We start from the raw sequence: 24449 nt of genomic DNA on the forward strand, positions 1-24449 counted from the left end.
TTTGCAAAAGTCCAACTTATAACCCTGCGCTCCCACCAAAACCTCCATGAACGTTAGTGGCAGCCGCCAGTGATTCATTTTCACTTAAATGTTCGCTATCCAGGGTGACTGAAGCCTCGGCTGCAGCAGCAGCATACCAACCACCAGCACACAAGTGTATGGTGTGTCCACTCCACAAACAGCCTGAAATAAGTCGTGGATGAATGACTCCCAAAACATTTAGGCAGCAACCAGTTTAATTTAGCCTTAATAATAATTTGTTTTATATAGGCTAGCCTATGTTGTTTCATGGTTTGGTTTTTAAATAAAAAAGGAAGTTCCAATTATGTTTTTGTATAGGGGGTGGGGGGATCTACATTGGTGTCTATTTGCACTGAATTGGGAATTATGATATTTTAGAAGAAATACACTGAATTACAAGGGTGTAGAGAGTGGGTGTAATAAGAGCATTAAAATTAGAAAAAATAATTGGACAAAAAGAAATCAAGGGACATTTAGGCTAGAATAGATAAAAATGTGCGATTAATCACAAGTTAAATATGACATTAATGCGATTAATCCAGCACTACTTATTTCATTAAGTGATCATGCATTTCAGAAAGATGAAGTTACCAGGACCCAAGTAATGTATTTTCTAATAACTTACTTAGTTTGACCAGGAATTTCAATTCAGAATAATATGAAACAGATTAAGTCAATGCTGTAAATTGAGGTTTGAAGTCGGAAAAAGGCGGAAGCTAGTACAACTTTAAATCAATTAACATTAATACAACCCTGTATTTAATCCTCTATTTTGTCTTAACCAAATTGCCAGTGAAACAGGAACTAGACAAAACATAAATAAAGATGAATCCAAAAGATTCTGTCTATAGTAAAAGCAGGAATGCTTTCACTATCTCCCCAATCCCTTCTATTTTCCATGCAGTATATAAGCTCTCTCTCGCCACATTTGAACAGGAAGCAAAGTGAGCTTCTATTCATGATAACTATGTGAGTCATCACCATTCCTTTTCAGTATATTACTGTATGACAGGGTTTCATTCTGCAACCCCATTTGGGCCAGTAATAATCTCATCTCATTCATAAGTCAGACTGGAACAAATTGTACCAGTCAGCTTCAATCAGCAGTGATACAGTGATCAAAACGGAAGGGATAAATACTATCCAATCTATCTTATGTATCTGTAGGGATAGAAGTCAAACTACAGCACTCTTGGACAATAGAAAAAAGTTTAAATTTGTACATGAATTAATTTCAAAACAAAACTGTCTTCAACTTTGTGCTGCAACAACCTGAACCTCGGCTTTCAGATATTTATTCAGAATTAACATACCGATTAGGGAGGAATATATTTTATATTTTTTATTTCCCACATAAGATTAACACTAGATTTCTCTCAACCTTGATTTTACTGTAGCTGTTAGTGCTGTCAACGATTACATTTTGCGATTAATCACATTAATGTCATAGTTAACTCGCGATTAATCGCACATTTTTATCTATATTCTAAATGTCCCTTGATTTCTTTTTGCCTCATTATTTTTTCTCATTGTATTGCTCTTATAATGTATAATATGTCTCTACATCCTTGTAATTCAGTGTATTTAAAAAAAAAATATCATCATTTCCAATTCAGTGCAAATAGCCCAATATGTAGAAGTGCTAGCAAGCATGATGTGTGCTTGTGTATGGTCATATCCGCGCGAAAGGCCGCGATTTGCAGTAAATAAATGTCCACATGTGTATCCAAGTGTCTCTGTAGGCTATTTAAAAAGAAATCAAGCAAGTAGACTAATAATAACATTAATGAATTATTGGTTATTGCATCACAGAAGGCCTATTGGCCTATAATAATAAAAAACACCACCTTAACTATGTTTACAGTTTAAAAATGTTTTGAATGAAATGCAAACCTTATGGAATCATTTGCTCTTGTTTCTCTGTCTTGAGATTCACACAGACTGAGCAGTCTTGTTTAAATGTTACAAATTGAGCTAATAAACTGAACTTTGAATTTTTTTGCTGCAGAAGTTATCTCAGCTAATTTTTGTTATCTAATTTGATAATAAGGTGATTGTATGCAGAATGCTCGTGCCAGAAACTCATAAAGTGGTTTTGTACAGATAAATAAATATTAACAGGCTCTCAATAGTATTTCAATTTAGGGGGGGGGGGCGCGAAAAATTCTGTCCCCTATGACAGAAAATAATTGAGAACCACTGGTGTACACACACATAATTTGAGCTTCTTTTTATTGAAAACTAAACTATAAAACAACCAAAAATAATATTAAGTATTACGGCTAAATTAAACTGGTTGCTGCCTAAATGCCTAAATGTTTTGGGAGTCACTCCTCCAATGCTTATTTCAGTCTGTGTGGACTATACACCTGTGTGCGCTCAGGTGGTATCTATGGTGCTACTGCAGCCGAGGCGCTCCAGTCGCCCTTCGTAGCGAAAATGAAAGTGAAAATGAATGACTGCCTGCTGCCCCTAACTTAAATGAAGCTTTCAGTGTGCACGCAGTGTTACAAGTAATCCTATTGCAAATGACAGACTTTATTGTCTGTTCTTTCACCACGTAGTCCCAGAGTCAAACATGGAAGACTTTACCAGTGAAGGCAGCACAGCGGGGCCAGGAAGCAGTACCGCGGGAAGTAGGGGTGCTGGGGGGCTGCAGCAACCCCCTGCTGTGGCGCTGCAGCCCCCCACACACACACATCACATATTCAGGCTATTCGAAATCTAAGGCACAACGTTGAAGCACTCGTCTAGACCAGGATGTTAAATCACTTTAAGAAAACTCAAAGCCTCTGTCCGAGCGAAGCAGCGCGTCACCCGGTGAAACGCTGTGGCAGTGTGTTCACAGTGAGACCTCGTGTGAGCCGCCGTGCAGAAAAACTCTGTAGTTTAAGACTAAAATGATCACCGGGGATTTCTGCACGTTAATTTTGTCGAGGGGGAAGGCTTCTGCGATCCGATTGCATGTCCCAAGCCCTGATAAACAGAGACATGTCGCCAAAACTGACAGCGCAACTATGGAACTGTACAGTGAAACAGCTGCCGCCCTCGTTAGTTTCAGTCAACAGCCGACACAGATAATATAACCACTGCATGGACAGCGTTTAAATCAAGCCTCTCATTCTTATTATCCTAAGGGCTTTGATGCAAATTATGAAATCTTAACATTACGGCGGCAGTGATGGTGCATAAAGGACAGCGCAGTTGGCAATCTCTCCTCAGCACTACAAGTGCCGCAGCAAAAAAAATCACTTTGTCGATTCATGCCTCTGACACGTCGACTCGCAATATAATGAGTTGAGGCTTCGAATTCAGTGTTGGGGATGTTGAGCTCTTTGGCGATTTCCCATGCCTTTTTATACTGTAGTCTCAGCCCACAGCGTTCTATCTCCCAGCGCACAAACGCATTTCCCAGCCGCTTCAGAGCGCACAGCCAGTGTTCCACCCGAAAAAAGAAAAGAAACACAAGGTGGACACAGGCCCTTAAGCTGAATGATCGCTCTGGTAATGGGCATTCCCTTGCTGGACGCCAAATATTAAAACCCAAATGACGACCCAACTTTTTACGACCTATTTGTGGGGGAAAACCCCTATATTAATATGTCTTATATTAAAACCATCACTGCTTCATGTAACAATATAACATTGGTGAAGTTTGTATCTATTAATGTAGCGAGTTGCTAGACAAGTGCAGGCTGAGCTTTTTTTTCAGCACCCCCTGCTGAGAATATGTTCCCTATGCCAGGAAGCGCTATGTTCCGGTTTCTGCTTCAAAATCAAAGTAAAAATTGACATCACATTTAGCCGTTTTGCTAGTTAAATGATGTTAATGTGAAGTTAAGCTGTAGGAAATGTTCAGTTTGAATCAACAGTAAATTAACTGCGAGCTACATGTATAGTTTGTGTTATAGTGTTTCTAACATTACTAGTTGTTGCAACAGCATATGAAAAAACTACAAAGTTTGTTAAGCCAAAAATAACATTAATCGTGCGATAAAAAAAATGTACGTCATTAATAATGTGTAAAACTGACAGCACTAGTTAATGTATTCCTTCAGAGTACTTACATGGACATTACACGTTGCATTGGCAGGTCCTGGAGGGACCTTCAATTGAAACACCTGGCCCACGATGGCAGAGGAGTCTGGGATGCCAGTGTGCACTCCCCCATTCTTTGCAGAGGAATCTGGGATAGCCGTAGGTGGCCCTTCACCCACCAAAGATGCAGCAGCCTGGAGCTCAGAGAGCATGGAGGACTGCATAGAGGCCTCTAGTTCCACAGATATCATCTCCACCAGTGTCTCTTGCTGTTCTGGCACAGTGCCGTGAGCCATGGTCACCAAAAGCCCAATGACCAGGGGGATAGTCCTGCACCAAAGGAGTCTGCTACTCCTGGCATCCCCGCAGCTTATGTCTCTCCTTTTACAGTACATAGCAATAGGCCTTTGGGCTGCCCAACAGATGTCTGTGAACAACTTAAGGGGCCACATGCACTGAATGTCAGTCTGATGATATGCTTGTGGGTCGGATTCCCTAGTTATTGGCTGAGCTCACAGATACGGTGCTTCCTCTTTGTTGTCCTTCGCGATCCATGAAGAGTTCTTTGGCAGCCTGTTAGACAGCCATGTCAGCCAGCTAGGAGAGAAAACGGGAAAAAAAACATGATTGTTACTGCATTACAGAATATGCTCTTATAGTAGAGTATGATGGTGCAGCAGCAGTACTATAGTTCTATTAGTTTGAATGACCTGATACCGCAACATACGTTTGCCGTGTCTGAATTCACTCCCCATTTACCATCTAGTGCACTAAATTTACTTGGCTTGTGCGGATCAGATCAACTATCAGGTCACTGAGCCATGCGTTTACCCGCTTTGAACCAGGTTTATTTTTGATGACGTGATTTAGTTTCTGAAGTGGAAAACAAAATATTGTATATAAATTAGGGCTGTCAAAATTATCGCGTTAACGCAGGGTGATTAATTTCTGGAATTAACGCGTTAATTTTTTTAATCGCAATTAACGCATGTGCAGAATAATCCGCCCCGTGCATCCCACCGGCTCTGTACTACAGCCACTCAAACGTTGCGGCTGACCCAGGATCAGTAGCTGCGCGCAGCCAAACATCACAGCACGCTAGCCCATGCCGTGTTTTAAACTGCTAACGGTCACGTCTGTGTCGGGGGCACAGATAGTATATAAAATCAACTGCCGCGGGTGACAGTTGATGTCGTGAGCAACAGGAGGAGAAACATTGTTCGCTCTGTTCAGAGCCCGCGAGGACACAAACGTCTGCAGGTTTCAGAGGTGTGTGTGAGTAGACTAGACATCAACATAACGTTTGCTTCCTGGCACAAATGAACAGTCCCCTAGGACGTGTTTGCGCGCACACACACACAGGACTGTAATCAAGTTGGATTCAAGAATGCACAACCTATAGATTCTCCAAATAAATGCCATTAAATAGCATATATTTATCCAAAGACATAGTAAAGAGACAGACCAATTGAATTATGGTGTGGTAGGTATATATTTTAGTTTGATTTAAATTTATTTTCAGTATTAAAACCATCATTTGGATTTTCAATTAAAGAGATCCTATTATACAACTTTTCTGGTCTTCATTTTTTGTTAAAAACTGCTATAGAGCAACCTGACACGAATCACAACACAAAAAAATATGTAGATTTTTAGGACACTCTTCCTCTTACCCTAGCGAGCACAGCAGTCTCTCTCTACACACTGCTTTGAGCTTCTCCCCCCCTCCCCCCCCCTGCTGCAAACCCCACTCCGTTGTGATTGGTTACCTTCCTTCCTGCAGCGGGAAATTTTAAGGAAGGTGGGGGCATGCAGCCGGAGCTTGCCTGAGCGGCAGCATTACCATACATGGAAACATGACAGAAACGACCCCAGCGTGACAGACACAACCCGGAAATTTTTAACAAGTTCGGCTCGACCGGCTGCCATAGTTTTTAGTGCTCTGCATAGCCACCCCAGACGGTCAGCAGGGAATATGTCAAAATGCATGTACGTAATTACTTGATACTCTAGTATGGTTAAACATGACTATAAATCATTATAACAACATTTATTGGTCATAAAAGTCAAAAAGTATCATAGGTCCTCTTTAATAAAAATTCTAAATGTACATATCCATCTTATGTCCTTTATCTTTCCGTTCATACAACAATATACAGAGAAAATTCGAATTTTTCGGGCATATTTCGAATGGTAAAATTAATCGTGATTAATCCACAGAATCCTGTGATTAATCTGATTAAATTGTTTTTATCGTTTGACAGCCCTAATATAAATGCATGTTATTGACAATTATCTTTGAAAAAAAGGAAAGTTTAATCATGCATTTTGTAAGTATCATATGACTTAAGTGTTTGAATGCAGAGTGTATTTTAAAGATGCCAAATTATTTGGGAAACACTACAATCTGACAAATGATATACTGCTCACTCACTACAGAGTAAACTATTGAGTGTCGAGTACTAGGGAATAAGTGAAGAAAATAGTGATTTTGGACACCATTTGGAAGACCAACACTTATCTTTCCACTATAATTTATTATTGAGGCCATATTTGGGATTAATAAATCACTGCAAACAGACCAGCAAAAAGCATTTATCATAAAACACATGCAATTGAATACAGTAAGATAAATATGATTATCTCCATCTATTAAAATAAAATGGAAGGAAATAGTTGGGTTATTTGTTCCAATACTATGAAATGTCAATTTTCTATTTAGATTATTAACTTCTAGTTTTAAGGATATTATTATAAAAAAGACACATACATCTCCTACTGATCCTCTCTCCCTGTCTTGGCATTTTTAGTGATACAGATACTCACAAGATGCATGAGAGTCAGAGGTTGTTTGTCTTGGTTGTAAGTTTTAATTAGGTGCCCTGGGGGTTGGAATAAGAGTCTCCATTGTGCTGACCCAGCCAACCCCAATCCTGTAGCACTCAGAAACAGGCAGGGGAGGGTCATCCAATTGCCTTGAATCCTAATGCCTGACTGGCACAAGAATGTGACGTCAATATATACATTCCAAAATACTGCCTGTTGTGAACTGCTCCACGGCCAGGAGGAGTTGTCTTACATAGCGTGGCCAGTGCCACTAAATACTTGTCATTCACAGGCCGACATGTTGGTCAAGAATCTACATGAATGTAGAGAAATTGGTCAAATTATACAAATCCCCATCGCTAAGAATGTGTTATGCCATTTAAACTACCGTATTTTCCGCACTATAAGCCGCACTGGACTATAAGCCGCAGGTGTTATAATGTTTAATTACCATATGTAAGAGTTGTGCACAGAGGGGATTGTCGGGAAAGAGATGGCTGCTTGAGGAAGCTCCCATTTATTAACATTTCAACAAACAAGTTGCATATTTGCATAACGTACTTAAGTGTTACCATTTAGTGCAATAGCTACTAGGGATGGGCACGAGTGTTTTCGCTACTTGTGTGATCGCTTGCATTCCTCGAGGATCAATCGCTTCCTCGTTAAACTTTTTTCTATTTTTAGAACGCAACGCATCTGTCTACAGAACAACGGTTGACCGCAATAAAGCGCTCAATGCTTATGTCAAACAGTCACAGTTGCCATATGATATTAAGGATTTTTTTCCACAAGTTTAAAACACATTTTCCTCACTGAAAGTAATTAAATAGACGGGCCACAATTTAAACCGATCCAGTAGGTCTGCGATGGGGAGAAAAAAAAGAGAAAAAAAGCATGGGCTGTAGTTGTAACAAAAAAAATTGCCTGAGTCACCATTTAAAATAAGAAGGGCAGCAGATAATATAAAATGATTGTCCTACAATTTAAATACATATAAATAACTCACCAAAGCAGATAGTTGAAGGCCTATATCCAACCGCGTAATGCTCACTCCGTGTCCGTGAATAATTATCGCAACTAATTCCTCATTAACGGAACGTTACACCGGTCGGTTTTTGAATCTTATCCCCATATTCCCTATTGAAGGCTTCTTAACTGTTGGCTCGGAGCGAATGTGTCTGAAGTAAGCCTTGCTTCTTATTTTCTTTCCAAGCGGAGAGCACCTTGCATGCTCACCTGGAGTCTACTCATTACTAACTGAGAGTAACAGGTGTCATCTCCCTTTTTTATAAACGTAACTTTATCATCTGCTTTGAAATAATTGGACCGTTATATTCCTGAAAATGTTCTGGAGAAGAAAGGAGAGACCGTGTTCAGCTCCGCAGTGCTGTGGAGGTGGCAGTTATTTGCAGTTGATGTTTAACACAACGCTCAGTTTATTGCACTTGCGTCAAAATATTTAATTTTGTTAAACTTTATTTTATCCGTTTTGTACACGTATATAACATTTCAAAATAGGGGCGGCCTAAAGGCTACACAAAAAAAAAAAAAAAAAAAAAAAAAAAAAAAAAAGATTTTCCTCATCCACCAATCGAGTTCATTTGAAACGAGGAGTACTCGATTACTAACGCCCATCCCTAGTAGCTACAGAACATATACTGTGCTGTGTAATAACAGGGTCGAAAAATTGGGAAAAAGTCGCGGCTTATAGTCCGAAAAGTACAGTAACTCCTGCAGTATTTGAATAAAAGAAGCAGACAGTAACAGAGGGCTGCACTGCAACGGGATAGGGATCTCATGGGAACCAACACAAATGTTGCAATTCCCAACTTATAAATGTAGTTATCCGTACATTGGCAGTAACAGATGCTCAGCCTCATTGCTGAGATAAGCTATAATAAGCTATAAAATCTAATGAACATAATGAGAAATAGCCATTGAAATCAACCATGCACATAAATGCATGGGCTTCCAGTTAACTACACACCTCTAAATGTTAAGCAAATGAAGCGCAGCTTCAGAAGATTAGTTTGCTTGTCTCACTCACTCAGTTTCTCTCTCTAGTCACACAATTGATCATATTACACAATACTGGTCATTAATATATATATATATATATATATATATGGCAGAAAGATTTTCAATAGAAACATTGTTGCTGTTTAGAATCTCTGTGGGAATTGGCTTAAAAGGTCAGAAACCCTGCAGATTATGTGGCTTTATTAAACCCAGTGGGAAATTGTACAATACAAACCTCTACCCAGTAGCTAGTAAAAAAAATTAAATTGATCAGAACGTCCCTTGACATGTGCTAACTTTTAGGGTTTCAGCATGTTCAACTAATACAAACCCGTCAGTACTCATCATTTTGCAAAGAACAAGGATGAAGGGAATATGGCTTTTGAAAAGCTAACAAGACGCTGGCCTCAGATCTCACAAGTTAATTTTTCTTTTTATAAAAAGGAGTAAATCTTATGGGACTGAGAAAAAAATCTTATCTCTGACAGGTCAATATGCATGCAGCCCTATGTTAAAATGCAAAACTCAGAACACTCGCAGCTACTTTTCCAACTTTGGTTTTAGTGGCTTCAAGTTCAGCCACTGCTTCACTCCCTTTTAATGTAACTGCCCACAATGATTCTGATCTGATAGCCATCATTGAAACAGGTCAACCCACTGCTTTTACATTTGAAAAAACACCAGACAAAAACTTGCTTATTAAAAAGGCAGCACCATTTAATTATTTGTTTGCAGGGAATAGCAATTTTGCCAGTAGATCATCTACTGTTAGTGACTTCTACAGCCATATTGACATTACATGGCTCAAGTGGCACAATTCTGATTTGTTCCTCTCATGTTAAACACCTCAGATGTGTAGTGTGCAAGCAGTAAGAAAGCGCATGGAATCTTATATTCTCAGATCTCATTCAGGCATCAATAATATGTAGAAATAATGATGTATGAGTATCCATTTAAGGCTGTGTCAAAAATCGATATGGCGATATATCGCGATACTTAGTTTTGCGATATCAGTATCGATTTTTAGTTATAAAAATCGATTTTATTTAATTTAATTTTTTTATGATTTTTTTTTCAGCTTTTTTATGATTTTTTGCTTTTCAAGGCTTTATTGACAGTGCAGAGAGACAGATATGAAATGGGGCAGAGAGGGAATGAAATAAAGAGAACAACCACGGGTCAGATTCAAACCCATGTCTGCCGTCAGGCCTGAGCCTCTAGGATACTGACTATTGAAGTTCAATCAATTTTGTTTATAAGAATACTTAAGATTCACTGTGTCACAAAAGCACACTGATGTGTTTTCATTTTCAGTGTGTCCTGTACAGTTTAGGGCTGGCCCGAATTATTCGAATATCCGAGTATTCGTTTGTTAAATTAGTATTCGGAGCTCAATTCAGTATTCGGGATATTCGTTTTTTATTTTTTTTACTTTTTTTTTTGCAAAGGTAGCTCAAACTGCAGTATATTTTGTCAGCAAACAATATTTGGATACACAAGTTATAAAACAATTGTAAAATACAAATTAGACGTTAATTTCAAATATATTATCGAATTATTTGAACTTTGACCTAGTTGGCCGCTGCCCTTTAAGCAACTGGTGATGTAGTAGGCTACGTGATGTTACAAGAGTGAGGCAAACTAAAAGCGGCACCAAGCGCAGGAGGGAGAGAGAGATGGAGGAAGAATAGATTGTGTTCCTAATAACTCTATAGGCTACCACAACATTAGCGCAATTTCGGAAGGAAATGTAATGCTTGGCGTAATGCTAACGTTAGCTTAGCTCAGCTGTTTGTTTACATCAGTCATCATCAACCGTGACTTGCTTGCATCAAGGGAATAGGTGGTCAATAATGGATATAATATGGACAAAAAAGACTATCAATATTGGATCTTTGTATGGATTTATAAATCGCCGAAAAGATGCAGGTTCCTGGATGAATTGATAAGCTCCTGTATGGGTTACGATGGCGCAGAGGACAGCTGATTTGGAACGAAAAACAGCTGTTGCCTCCACGGGTAAAAAGTAAGGAACTCCAACTTTACTACCGTTCGAAAGTTATTAAAGCATCAACAAACTACGCAGCTTGCTGTCTCGGCTCACACACTCTGTTTCAGTGAGTACATTGGCATTATTAATGTTGGTTTGATGGTGTGTTTTTCTGGAACGAATATCCGAATATTCGCTCGGAAAAACCAACGAATACTCGAAGCCTGAAAAATGGCATTCGGGCAGTACAGTTAGTACAAGAGTGAATTGGATTTGTTATTTTGATGTTATGGCAGCTGCAGCAGTGTTTGATCATTTGCCAAAACCAAAAAAAAAGGAAGAAAAACAGTAAAGGAAGTTGTGAATGAAATAGTTTTGACTTCATTTGTCGGCGCAATTATCAATATATTGTGCTATTATGTTTGACAAGGCAACTTGTATATGGAATATCACAATATATCGTGATATATCAACATACGCAATATAACGTGATATATCGTATCGTGACCAGTGTATCGTGATACGTATCGTATCGCGAAGTCCTTGACGATACCCAGCCCTAGATCCATTCAAGTTCCCTAACGTGCATGATGCTCAACAACAACACACACCGGGAGCTTGATACGGAGCTACATACAGTGTTTTCTCCTAGTGCAATGCATACAATGTCCAGCTGGGTGATAATAGTAGCTGCTATATTATCACGATTATTTTTCCGTATTGATTAGGGATGTCCATGGTTAACTAGGTTAAAAAAAATTAAATAATCTTAATTTCTCTGAAATCCGGACTCTTATTTTGATATCGCTAAACTGGATGTAAGAATGCCAACTGTCGGTAAAGAATGAAACGAGTAGTGTAGGCTACTCTCAACTTTATAATAGGTCCATGGTACGCTCCCAGTCACAATCCGGGAGTCACAACACTCCCGTGTCATATGTTTGTATAATTTAATTAACAGCGTGGGCTCCCGCTAGCTTAACATAGCGCTAGCATTAGCCTTCTTGAGCTGGATGCTGTCCTGCATCTATCACCGTCTCAGTGAGTGTGTGAGGGAATGACAGACAGCCAGGCAGTGAGTGCCCGCCCCCTGGACAGACACAGAGAGGTCTGCTATGCATGTGTGCCTGGATCAATAGCGAAAATCCGTCATAAAGAAAAGCGTTAAGTATCGTTATGCAGTACTGATAACATCGGAGCTTATCAATATTACGGTCTTTCAAAATGTTGCCCCATGCTCAGCACTACTTAGCACTGGGTTTCGGTAGACTACCCATCCCCTAAGCCTGTGTGGGTGTGTGTAAATGTCCCTTTTCAGTCACTTATTGCACTTTCTGCTCCTACATTTGCATACTAGACCTCTTTTCACAACAGACAAAGGTGCCGTGTGAATGTCAAAATGTAGGCATTTAAATTGGCTACTGGTCCCTGAATTGTTTTTAAAATTATATGCCGGTCCTTGGAACAAAAAAAGGTCAGGAGCCCTGCTATAATGCTTCATGTATTTCACTATAAATAGGCTACATTAAATCTTAACGGTTAACCGGTTAATAACTGTTAATTCTGGTGGTTAACCGGTTAAAGAAAAAATTCTAAATGGCCATCCCTAGTATTGATCAATATCGATATGTATCACAATATATAATTTGATACTGCTGAAGCCTGAAGAAAACAGAGTGTTCATTAGTTATACTATACAATGTTGTTTATTAGCATACTGTATGTGATAAGAGAATAGGGCTGGGCGATATGGACCAAATCTTATATCACGATATAGGTAATTTTATATCACGATATGGATATATATCACGATATAGTATTTTTCCTTAAAATTCAATGGATTACAATAACCGTACTGAACTTTAATCACATAAGATTATTTTCATTTTTGCTTGGAACTTAAATTTCCATACAAAAGAAAAACTGGTGCAAAATACCACACCAGTCTGGCTTTAGTCAGTCAGTGCAAAATAAAAATGACAGCATCAACCAAAGAGCCTACATTTTCCAATTGATAGTAGCCTATATCAAAATAATTAAAGACTTGAATTTTACTGCAGTAATTGCTCGTCTTCATTTAAAAAAGCTGTCAAAATTAACTAATGAGCAAATGCCTGGTAATACTTTAACTCCAGCTTCAACACAAATAATATTTTCAAGTTTGACATGTTTTAAAGTTGCATAAAACCAGCCTTGCTGGCTGTCTCCAACAATAACAGCACGGGGGTGAAGCCCCGAGTAGGCTAAAGATGTCATTATTAGCCAGCTAGCTCACGAGAGCTAACCCATGTAGTTTGCGGCTTAAAACAAGCCAACTCTGCGTCACGGCAACAGCACGCTGAAGCAGCAAGCAAGTTTCCTTTGCCCAATGACATTTTTGACCGTTAAAACCAGCTGCTCTGCCACCGTGACACGGAGTTGGTTTGTCAACTTTAGTGACGGCGCACCGAAGCTAGACCATGAGCTAGACAGCTAGAGCAACAGATGAGGCTTCTTCTGTTGCGTAGAGAAGCTGTATTGCAGCCTAGAACTCTGCTGCAGAGCCCCCGTGTGGCTCTCTTGTAGAGAGGCACAACCATACATAAAAAGTAAACAAGTGGATCAACAAAGGCCCTTGCACATTTAAGTAGCCTACTGAACTTTAAGATATAAAATATGAATTACTGGTTTGACATGTCAGCTATTTTAAAGTGGGTTTAGGCTGGCCGCCAGAATATGGGTCAAAGTATCGGGCTGTGGAACAACTGTGGTCAAGATAGCGGTCTCTCGTTTTTGCTTGGCCAAACCAGCCGGCACTTTATTTATTCCCCCCCGTGTTGTAAAAGTATTACGCCAGTAAATGCACAGAGAAGGCTCGGTGCAAGCCGACAGGGATAGTAAGCGAACAGCTTGGGTCGCGGCAGTTACATAACTGTGTTGACATCGTAGCAGCAGGACACAGTGTAACCCAGTGATTAATTTAAAGAAGAGGAAAAACACCGCACAGTAAACAAAAGTTCTGCGCCAAAAAATTTCCCTAAACACAAGACTTTTCATTCTTGCTGAGGTGACTACACACGGCTCTCTTCTTTCCTTACCACTGGAAGCTCAAATATGCACGTTGCACCAGGAAATGGGCGTGTAAGCTACTTTTTTAATTTTTTCATATCGAGCATTTATGGCGTAAACTTACCGTCGTTATCGACGAGAATGTTATCGAAATTAATAATCCTAATCAAATTATTGCCCAGCCCTAGAATAATGTAACTTCCTCCTCTCCTATCTGTGAGCCTGCCTGCCTGTTCATACCCTACTGCTGCTAGACAGAGATTAGTTATAAAATAAACTAAGCAGTAGTTCGACGACATCCAGCTTTCTTTCTAGTTTGTTACAATCAGCTGCTAGCTGCCGAGCTGGCGCGCTGTGGTTGTGACTGTGGACAGACAGAGCAGATTAAAACGTTCTACATGTTCATGTTTATGCAGGTTGAACAGGCGTAGCCGATTTATAAAGTTTGTATTTCAACTGGTGAAAGTGTTATTGTACTTACAGTAACAACGAGCGTAGTTCACGTAAACTGGGAACGTTAATCTTCAGGCTATTCCATGCTACAAATAGTGTGAAATGTTGAATGCACATGTCAAAGAAATAACATTTCAAAATTTGGGCTGGGCAATATGGGCTAAAATCAATATCTCGATATTTTTCTACTATATCTCGATATATTTCAAATCTCCTCTAGAGCACATCCTAAATGCTCAATTTAATAATTTGTTTGCATATCACACTAGTAATATGATTTAAATAGTCCCTGCAAAATGTGTCTGCACTAACGATGCATTAGGCTGAAACAACATCTTTTTTATATTCTTTAGTGCTTTCTATTGGAACAATTTGAAACTTGCACATGGCAAAGAGTTTGCACATTGTATTGATTATTCCACATTCTTCCACTCCAATACAATGGATCCAGCATTATTTTATTTGGAAACAGTTTTTTCCATCTTCTGTTAATCTGTAAACTGAGAACACTAATTATGACTCATTACAACCACTTACTAATTGTTTATCACCACTAACCCCCTGAAGATAGCAGCCACACTTTAAATGCAGAACAGGTTTTGCTCCATAATAGTAGTCTTTACATAGAATTTTAGTTAAAGGCCTACTTCACCGGTTTGAATATGAAGGTGTATTGAATTCTGAGATCCTATGTAGTATAAATGTGCAAATTTTTTTTAAATTGGTTCATCCTAGCCTGAGAAAAGGCAGAAAGAGTTTTTTTTTTAACCCTATATTAATCTTACTGTGACATCACAGTAAGATAAATATAGGGTTAAAAAAAAAATTACTTTGTAAATATTACTGTGATGTCACAGTAGGAGAAATCACAGTAATATTTACAAAGTAAGGTTTTTTTTTAACCCTATATTTATCTTACTGTGATGTCACAGTAAGATTAATATAGGGTTAAAAAAAACACTCTTTCTGCCTTTCCTCAGGCTAGGATGAACCAATTTCAATTTTTTTTGCACATTTATACTACATAGCATCTCAGAATTCAATACACCTTCATATTCAAACCGGTGAAGTAGGCCTTTAATAAACGGTGTGCACCTCCCTTGGTGCTGACATGGACCTATTATAAGAGGCTGCCCGTAATAAATGTGATGCCGTGGTTGTGTGACGTTGGACCAAAAACTCTCCGTGAAGTCGGAGTAATCCGCCCCCCGGCGCTCGTTCGCCTTCCTCTCATAAGGACCAGGCACTGTACAGCGGCCGCTTATGCTGTCAAGCGGCCGCCTCCCCCGTTCTTTCGCATGTGTAGCCACTAGCCTTCCTCTCATAAGGACCAGGGCAGGCTGTGCTGTGTACAGCGGCCGCTAATGCCGTCATGTGCGCCCGCCTCCCCCAGTCCAGGGTTTTTCCTGGCTCAGAATGGGCCTTTGGGGGGTCAGTACGCGACCGACTTTTTTTGGGGTCGCGACAGTAAAGGCAAACGGTTTGTGTATTTTAAGAGGGGTGTTGGGTTGGGAGAGGGGAGTTTCTGTCCAGCTCAAGAGCATTTCAGTCAGCCTGTCAATCACTGCATTACCATGGAGCTCACTGACGCTTATGAAATCACAATAAACAATAGGGGTGTAACGGTACACTAAAGTCACGGTTCGGTACGTACCTCGGTTTTGAAGTCACGGTACGGTACAGTACGGTACGGTTCATAGTTAAGGGAGAATGAACAGCTTTAGCTGTCAGTAAATAGCTGACAGTATGTAACATACAAATAAAATGCATAACAAATATAAAAATACTGCTGCAATTCTCCAATAAATAAAATACTTATTAAATACTAGTGTAGGTGCAGTAACTAAAATTGCAATGAAAAAAATATACAGTAGGCTATTAATGGGCCTTTTTGACTTTAAAAAAATAAAATATTGATGCAGCTCTCTTAACCCATTGATGACTATTGCAATCTAGGATGCATGTCCTTAATGCCTGAGGGTTTTCTGAAAAAATAGTACGAATTGTCAAGTCTACCAAAACCTTAATATCTAAGCCTGTGTAGCACATAGAAACATGAAATAAAATACATTTAAAAGTTAAGGTTCACAGGTTTTATTTAAACATGCTCCCTTAGCGCTTACAGACCAACACATTTTTCAAAAAATCGTCAAAATTAGATGGGGGAGAAAATAAATAAATAATATAAAATATTTAAAAATAATGTGCTAAATGAGGTTATAATCCTGCTTCCTTTTAGCATGGATAGTAGTGACTGAGTGTGCAGTGGAGGGATAAAGATAGACAGATATAGGAAGGAGAAGATCGCTTTATTTTATCATTTAGTTCAGTTATCACTGGCACCATAAATCCGACTTCCCAGTAGGCTACAACTGGAACGCAGACTGACTCCTGCTGTCGGGAGCCGATCAGCTGGTCCAAACGGCTGTATACCACGGAGATGAAAACGAAACTGAAACTTAACTATCGCCTGGCTGGGCTGAATTTGAGTTGGAGCAGCAAAATATAGCCTAAATTCATAAATATTGTTAATAAATAGATGCAATGTGTTGTGTGATTTTCGTCAGTAGCCTATAGTAGACCTAGATGCTGCGCTCCGAACGCCACAAACTGTTCTGTAATACACTATCGCCCCGTATTTTTTTTATTATTATTTATTTATTGTTTTTAATTTTTTTGATTGGCGTGATTTTCGGCAAACCACACAACTTTTGGGTGGTCAAGTGGTCTTAAAAAATCAACAAAACCCACCTCACCAGTGACGGTGCACTCTATGTTGTGCACGCCATGAAAATTAGATAAAGTAACAATACTGCGTTACACAGCATCAGGCAGGAGATACAATGTGGCATCATTTTTTCTTCACAGTAACGGTGATAGTAACACCTGGATGTTGCCTTCTAAAATGCGCATGCATGTTCGACGTGTTGCCGCATAGGCGATCGCAGTGAAACAATGCCCCTTCTGCCGACATTGTTCCAAACGTCTATCACTGTTTTCATAATTCACCTGGAATCTTAAATTATCTCTCAAACGGGATTTGAATAACAGGGGGACGCCTCCAAGCTCCGGTTTCCTGTTGACTTTCGTCATGCAGTTCGCTCTCTGTTCGATAGCACTGTATAACATCTTTATTTGCACTACTGATAGACTGTAAACGAGGGGGGAACACTGCTACAACTGCTAGTAGGGATGCAAACGGAACACTAGAGCGGAGATCTGTTTATCTCTTGCTCTGACCGCAGCTGGGAGGGACTGCTGCGTGAAAACTCGGCCGCCTGTCAGTGCTCTGGGACGGGGGGAGTGGCCGCGGAGTCACCCGCTGCTCGTTTAGAAGTTAAGAGCGATACATGCTTTAGCGACAGCCAGGGTCTCCAAAAGTCACCAATGACACCAGAAGAAGCGGCTAGATTGGTCGCTGGTCGCTTTTTTTGAAAAAAGAGTCGCCAGAGGGGTCTGAAAAGTCGCTAAATATAGCGACAAAGTTGCTAAGTTAGCAACACTGCCTGACCCTCATGCTCACCATGGAGATAAGAGACTCTCATTCGCTGGCTGCTACTGCGCACGTGCGAGCCGAGCCGGAGGCTAAATGGTCCGGGGGGAACTCCGACGACAAGTTTTAAGTTCCACACAGCAAAACAAGCCTGTACATTCGCCATATAACGCTATGTACGCCACGAACGGACCGCGGTCCACCTCTGTAACACCAAATACGTGCCTGTACCGTCACGGTACGGTACAAATACATGTACCGTTACACCCCTAATAAACAACCTGTAGATATGAAGTCAAAATACTAATAATGACTAGGCCTACCTGTTTAATACTTCAATTGTTTCTAATTGATCTAAACCATGGAAGAAGGTAGGGCTGCTCAATTATGAAAAAATCATAATCATGATTATTTTGAGTAATCACATTGTGTTATCACGATTATTAAAGACAGTTAATCATTGATTTAAGAACATTATATATTTATTTTACCTTTAACAAGGTTTTTTTCTAAAAACACCATGACTTTGGACTTTAAACAAATTTGGCCTAATTGAACTGAAAACAGGGAGAATAGAAATAGGCTAAATAAGTGAAACATATTTTTAATAATTTAATAAAAATATGTCAAAATAAAAATAATCAGTTGTAAATGGTGTTGATAGGGCACGTCTTTTGCTAGCATTGAATGTAAGGGCATGATTTATTTATGTCATGGAGCTGGCTGGATAGGCAGTTGCATTGTAGTGTTGACAGTTGTGGTGGCAGGAGTTAAGGAGCTTTAAACTTCCTGTGTTTTTATTCATCGATTGCTTGGTCATAGACCACTATGACTTGACTTAAAGTGAATAAACAAATTGGTCGGGATGTTTAAAGGTGCAGATCAGGTCGTATATCACTTTTCTTTCTCTCTCTCTGTCTCTCGGTCGCGTATGTCATGTTACTCGCGTGTCCGCGCGTGACAAACCTTGCACATTATTAGGGGGCCAAGCCCGAGTAGGGCTGGGAACCCTATTGATCTTGCTGGGATTATTTGGTGTCGTCTAGAACTGGTGCTGCAGCCCAAACCGTAAAGGGTTGGGACATGCCACTTGCATGGCTTATCCAGGTCCATGCCTGGTACGCAGACACAAAAATTCAGACATGTCAGCCACTAGGTGGCGCTACAACAAAGGAAAACGCGTTTTGGGCTATAACTTCCGCACCGAAAGTCCGACAGTCAAAAACTTCACATCCACAGATGCCCACAAGTCAGCTGCATCTTTTGAGATAGGCCACGCCCATTTGCGTATATATACATTTTTCGCTACATCGCAAAAACTGTGTCAGTCACCAAAACACACTCCTCCTACAGTTTTCGCCCGATTTGGACGAAACCAAAAGCATTATGCTCTACCGACTCCCACGAGCAAAAGTTGGTCAAATAATTTTTCTACGACCATCGGAAGACCAAACGGTAGCGCTTTAAAGATTCGCCGATTAGCTTCCTTGTAATACCTTGTACGTAAGTGATCATAAATCCAAAACTATATATCGTATCAAGACAATATTTTAGAAATATGGTCGTACTGTCCTAATGAACATCGTCAAAAAAAATTGAAAAATTTCGCCAAAAGGGGGCGCCAAAAACACAAAAAGTATACATCTCCTTATCCACTTGAGCATCTTTCTCTGCAATTGTTTTGCCTTTTGGTCTATAACTCCCAAACCGAACATCCCACATTCAAAAACTTGACATCCACTTCTTCGGTACATTAAGCTGCATCTTTCCATCTAACATAGTTTGGCGGATGTCATCCATAGGGGGCGCCAAAACCACAAAAAGCAAAGAAAACGCGTGTGGGGCTATAACTCCCACACCAAACATCACACATTCAAAAACTTGACATCCACTTGTTCGGTACATTGAGCTGCATCTTTCTATATAACACAGTTTTGCGAATGTCATCCATAGGGGGCACCAAAACCACAAAAAGCAAAGAAAACGCATTTGGGGCTATAACTCCAACACCGAACATCGCACATTCAAAAACTTTACATCTCCGGATTCCGTGAAGCGAGGGGCCGGCGCCGCGGACGACGACGCCCGATCCCGAGTCGCGTGGGAGGCTTGGCCCCCGTTCACAACTGCTTGCAGTTCTAGTTTTAGTTTGTTGTGAGTCTGAAGTGTTTTCAGACAACACAATTAGTTTTACCTTTATTCTCGTCATCTAGAAGTTTTTCAAAACACCCGGCAATGCGCAACATCTCCCTCCTACTCTCTGGACTACCCGTTAGCGAAACTATCAGGTGAGGGAGGGGCCGAGCGGAGCTCACGGCTGAAAGAGTTTGCTGCATTTATAAGCCTGCATGCCCCGGCGGGCGGAACAATGATAGTTTAATAACGATTATCCCCGACCCGATTTCTTTTTTTACAACTGAGATTGCAAGTAATATGACTGGAATGGCGCGGAAATGGAAACACATTTGGAGCCGTTTTAAGTAGATTTTTATTTATTTATCTATATATATAAAAAAAAAAAAACACTTTGGCGCTGAGGATTTTCCTTTGGGGGGCGCTAAAATTCCTTTGGCGGGCGCCAACATTTTTTTAATGCAGGAAAAACCCTGCCAGTCGTTCGCCTGTGAAGCCTTCTTCTCATAAGCATGGACCTACAAAAAAGGTCCATGCTATGAACGATGGCCACCATCGCCGTCTTTCGCGCCCCCCTCCACCCGCTCGTTCGGCTGTCATAAGAGCACAAGAGCCCTCGTCTTTTTTTCTCTCCCTCTCGTTTTCACATGGCGATAAAAGTAAACACACACAGGTACGCGCCCAGGAGACTGGTTGGGAGGGGGGAGTGAGTGAATTGCCAATGCATGTGAGGCAGAGAGCCACAGGAAAGAGCGAGAAGCGAATACCAGCAAGTTTGCCGGTGGCGGCGGCGGCTAAAAAAAAAAAAAAAAAAAACACATTACGTGCCAATTTGTATTCGATGGTCGCGATAGGGTCATTTTATACATCCCGTGGAGAACATATAGCGATACATCGCATATATTCGATATATCGCCCAGCCCTATTTCAAATATAAGATTTAATAACAAGAAGAGCTAGGTTTCGGTTTTGCTCATTTGGCATTTGCCACCTAGACACAAACACACAGCGTCCTGAGTCACGTTTCATCCAAACCATTAACCATGTTGAGACATGCACCTTAAAACCTTATCTGGCATCTTACTGATTCAGTTCATTTGGAATATACCCCACAGCCCTCTACGGCCTGCAGAGCCCTTGTCTGACTCTAAAGACCTGTGATCAAGAAAGAGGTCTCTCCAAGATACATGATCATGCAAGAATACTTAGAAGCTGAGTCTTCAATTGTATACAAAATGCCAGATGAGTTTAAAGACATATTGCGTAATTCATCAATCCATTTGTGTTTTTATGTAAAACAAAACACTTTATATGAAAATAGGTTTTATCCATAAACCTAATTTATTCAGATTGAGCACTACACCTTAACCCCAGGCTGTTGACACACACACACGCACACACACACATTAATAAAAAGCAACATCTGAGCATCAAAGTAAGCCACAGTGTGGCCTAGATTCTGTCGCGCTCTCATTTTGCAGTGTGCGAGTATTACAGAATCCAATCATAACAACGCCTCATTAAGAAATATGAAACGTTTTAATAGGACGATTTGCAGTGTTCCAACACGCCGTTCAAACTAACAACAAAGAAATATGGAAGTGAAACAAGTGCATAGTGAAAATAATCTGATGGAAAGGCCAACAATCAAAATATGGCTTAACGTAAGAGACCAGATGAAGCTGTAGTGCAGATTTTAGTAGGATTGACCTCAAAAGCCTTGGGTAGAATTTAAATAAATATTAATATCATGTACTTCATCACTCTCTTTGTGCCCGTATAGGAGGTTTATCACAGTACTTTTTGAAAAACAAAAATCACATTCCTAGTTGCTGATGGTATATGTAAATAGTTGTGCCTTATTGTTACTATCTTGTTAATTTCTTTGACAAACAGTGTTTGGGCTGAGATATATCGCACTCTTGCTAAAGTTTAAATAAGAAATGCAGTTCTGAAAGCCTGAGTGCTTAAACAAAGCCTACATAAGTCTTAATTTTAAACATTTATTTGAGAGTTGATTAACAAAGTGTTCATTTACCTCTTATTACAACATCGCTGTTTCAATGACAAGCCCTCTTTATGTATATTAGTACAATAACACAGGGCTGGAGTGTGGGTTGATTTTTGCTCATTTCTCAATGGGGCCTGCACTGCTCGAGAAAGGGGGGGCCAAACAGTTTACAACTGTGGCATCCATGCTGTCTGCAGTTCAACCATAGTTAAAACTTGAAAACCATCAAAAATAATTAGGACTCCAATGCACAGTGGCACTCAGGGCCAATTGAATTGACGTACCACATCCAGCAGCCTCTAGATAGTGCATGAGCTGAATAACAAACATATCCACAAGACAAGCTTGCTTTGCAATTGGATGTTTTTCTTGTGTTGCCCTATAACTTCACTGTTCCACAAATTAATGAAATATGCAGAGAGAGAGAAAAAATACACAAAATCTGGCCTCAACTGAGTGAAAGCATTACCTGGCATAAAGGCCCAAGAGCAGCTCGTTTAGCATTGAAATATTTTGTATGGTGTCAAACCCCAGTGGTGAAAGTAAAGAAATACCCTTAATGTAGTTTTATAAATTCAGAGATGGCAAGCATAAAGTTTCAACTAGGCTATAGCAAGGCCAAATAGCTTCCCAACAAGTGGCACTTGAATTTAAAAAAAAAATGGAGTTGTGATGTTTCACAGATTTCTTTAAAAAAATTCTCTAAACCTTCTTTTCAGTCCCAACTTGTGATGGTTAAGAGTTTACTCGCAACATCTTGTTCTTACTAGTTTTATTATCAGACTATATAATGTTAAAGCAACGCTACTAGCACTGATGTTACGTTAAACAAGTTGGTAAATTCACCCCAAACTAATAGTAGATTAAGTTGGGGTAAACCAGCCATCTAGCTTAACATAAACTCTATGACAACAATAGTCGTGTAGTTAGATACACCCCGCTATGACAATGAAATGTTTGAGGAATTAGTGGATTTTTGCCCCAGTAGCTGGTTTGGTAGCCAATGTTCTGTCTTTCAGCTAAGTTAGCTACCGGGCCCGTTTCTAGTGGAGCCGTTAGACGAGGCCTTAGTAAATGATAACGCCACTTAGGACGTGCAACCTTGATAAATCTTCTTAGCATCCCACACTCAGTAAACTCCGGCTTTATGAGAAAACAAACGCCTACGACTGACAAGTAATAGAAAACTTTAAATCCAGTATCAGGCTGCGTTTAGCGCTATCCTGCATCTGACCGTCGCTAGCGCAGAGATGCACCTGTTTTATTCTAGGCGGACACAAGCAGCGAGCCGCTGCTGGGGCATCCACCACCACAGTGCCGACCACTCTCAAAATATCCCAGCCAACATTAGCTGCACTATTGATGCTGTCGCCAACAAAAGCTTGCTCCTTGGCAATAACTTCCATGAGGCAGTGCTAGTGTGACACTGCCCCATCGATTTCAACACTAAAGTAGAATAAGAGCCAATGGTAGCCCCCGAATGCGGCTAACTAGCAAAGCTAACGTCGAAATATGCCACTGATAAAACCAGCTGGTTACCTGTCCTGTCGGAGGACGAGAGTCCGTGCTGAATCTGTTAAAACATTAGCCGAGTTAGCAAAGATAACGAGGGTTGCATTTCCAACGACGCTACTGCTAAAACAGCGACAGGACCGAAAACTGACCTTGTTAGCGAGCTAACGTTAGCTAACTCGCGCCGTAATGTCTCCTCTTCTTCCACCCGGAGAGCGCCGCGGAGACTTCCAAAATGCCATTAAACATGCGCTTTCCCCTTCAGAGACACGCACGGATATCAAGCATTTGGTAAGTACCGAATCTGGGAATCACAGTCAAGGGAGGAAATATCTCTCTGGTTTGATAAGTCTATGGATAAGTTCACTGCTCTATATTGTAATTATGTCGGCTGCAACCCCTCCCTTGCCTCTGTCCTCCTCGCAGACAGGTCTACAGGTTGAGGCCAGCCGTGGACACCAGCATGACTCCGCCTCCCTCTTATTTGGAGACATGCAGGTGAAAAGATCCACTGTTGAGTACACTTTTATATACTATCTATGGTCCAGTTCAATTGAGATGCACTGTGGCGATAGTTATGTTGAATCACCCCACGATTGTAAAGCACCTTACTTGATGATGATGATCACGCATCACCAAGCATTTAAATATTCCAACCTTAATTGAGTCTTGTTCTGACGGGAATGCAAGTAGGCTGAAAGGTGAAGGCTGCAATCTGTAACTCACTGGTAAGCAGATAAATAGCCTACATATTGTGCTGTTTGTGGGGTAAATCAAAACAAAAAAACGAATCTACCTTCAGACACCTTGAATATTTGCAGCATTGTTTTAGCTTAATCATATTTCTGAGAAGCCCTAGTCCGCCTTGCAGATTTGGACCATGAAGTAATTAGCATAATTCATTT

At 40.3% G+C, this 24449-nt stretch overlaps 1 protein-coding gene across 2 annotated transcripts in view; it reads right to left on the bottom strand.

The window, feature by feature from the left end:
- Positions 1–23943, bottom strand: part of LOC307253000 (dystroglycan 1-like) — a 28090-nt gene extending 4147 nt beyond the window's left edge. Inside the window, exons 1-2 of one of the 2 annotated variants that reach the window (XM_080030831.1) lie at positions 23697–23943; positions 4089–4656 (exon numbers count right to left, since the gene is read on the bottom strand). In XM_080030831.1, coding sequence (XP_079886957.1) covers positions 4089–4511 — 423 coding nt within the window. In that variant the 5' untranslated portion in view covers positions 4512–4656; positions 23697–23943. Of the gene's footprint in view, positions 1–4088; positions 4657–23571; positions 23591–23696 lie in introns of those variants that run through there. The other variant, XM_080030832.1, reaches the window with a different exon arrangement.
- Between the last annotated feature and the right edge of the window lie 506 nt (positions 23944–24449).

This window comes from Ammodytes marinus (genome assembly GCF_949987685.1).
Source record: "Ammodytes marinus genome assembly, chromosome: 7".
Lineage (NCBI taxonomy): Eukaryota > Metazoa > Chordata > Actinopteri > Uranoscopiformes > Ammodytidae > Ammodytes > Ammodytes marinus.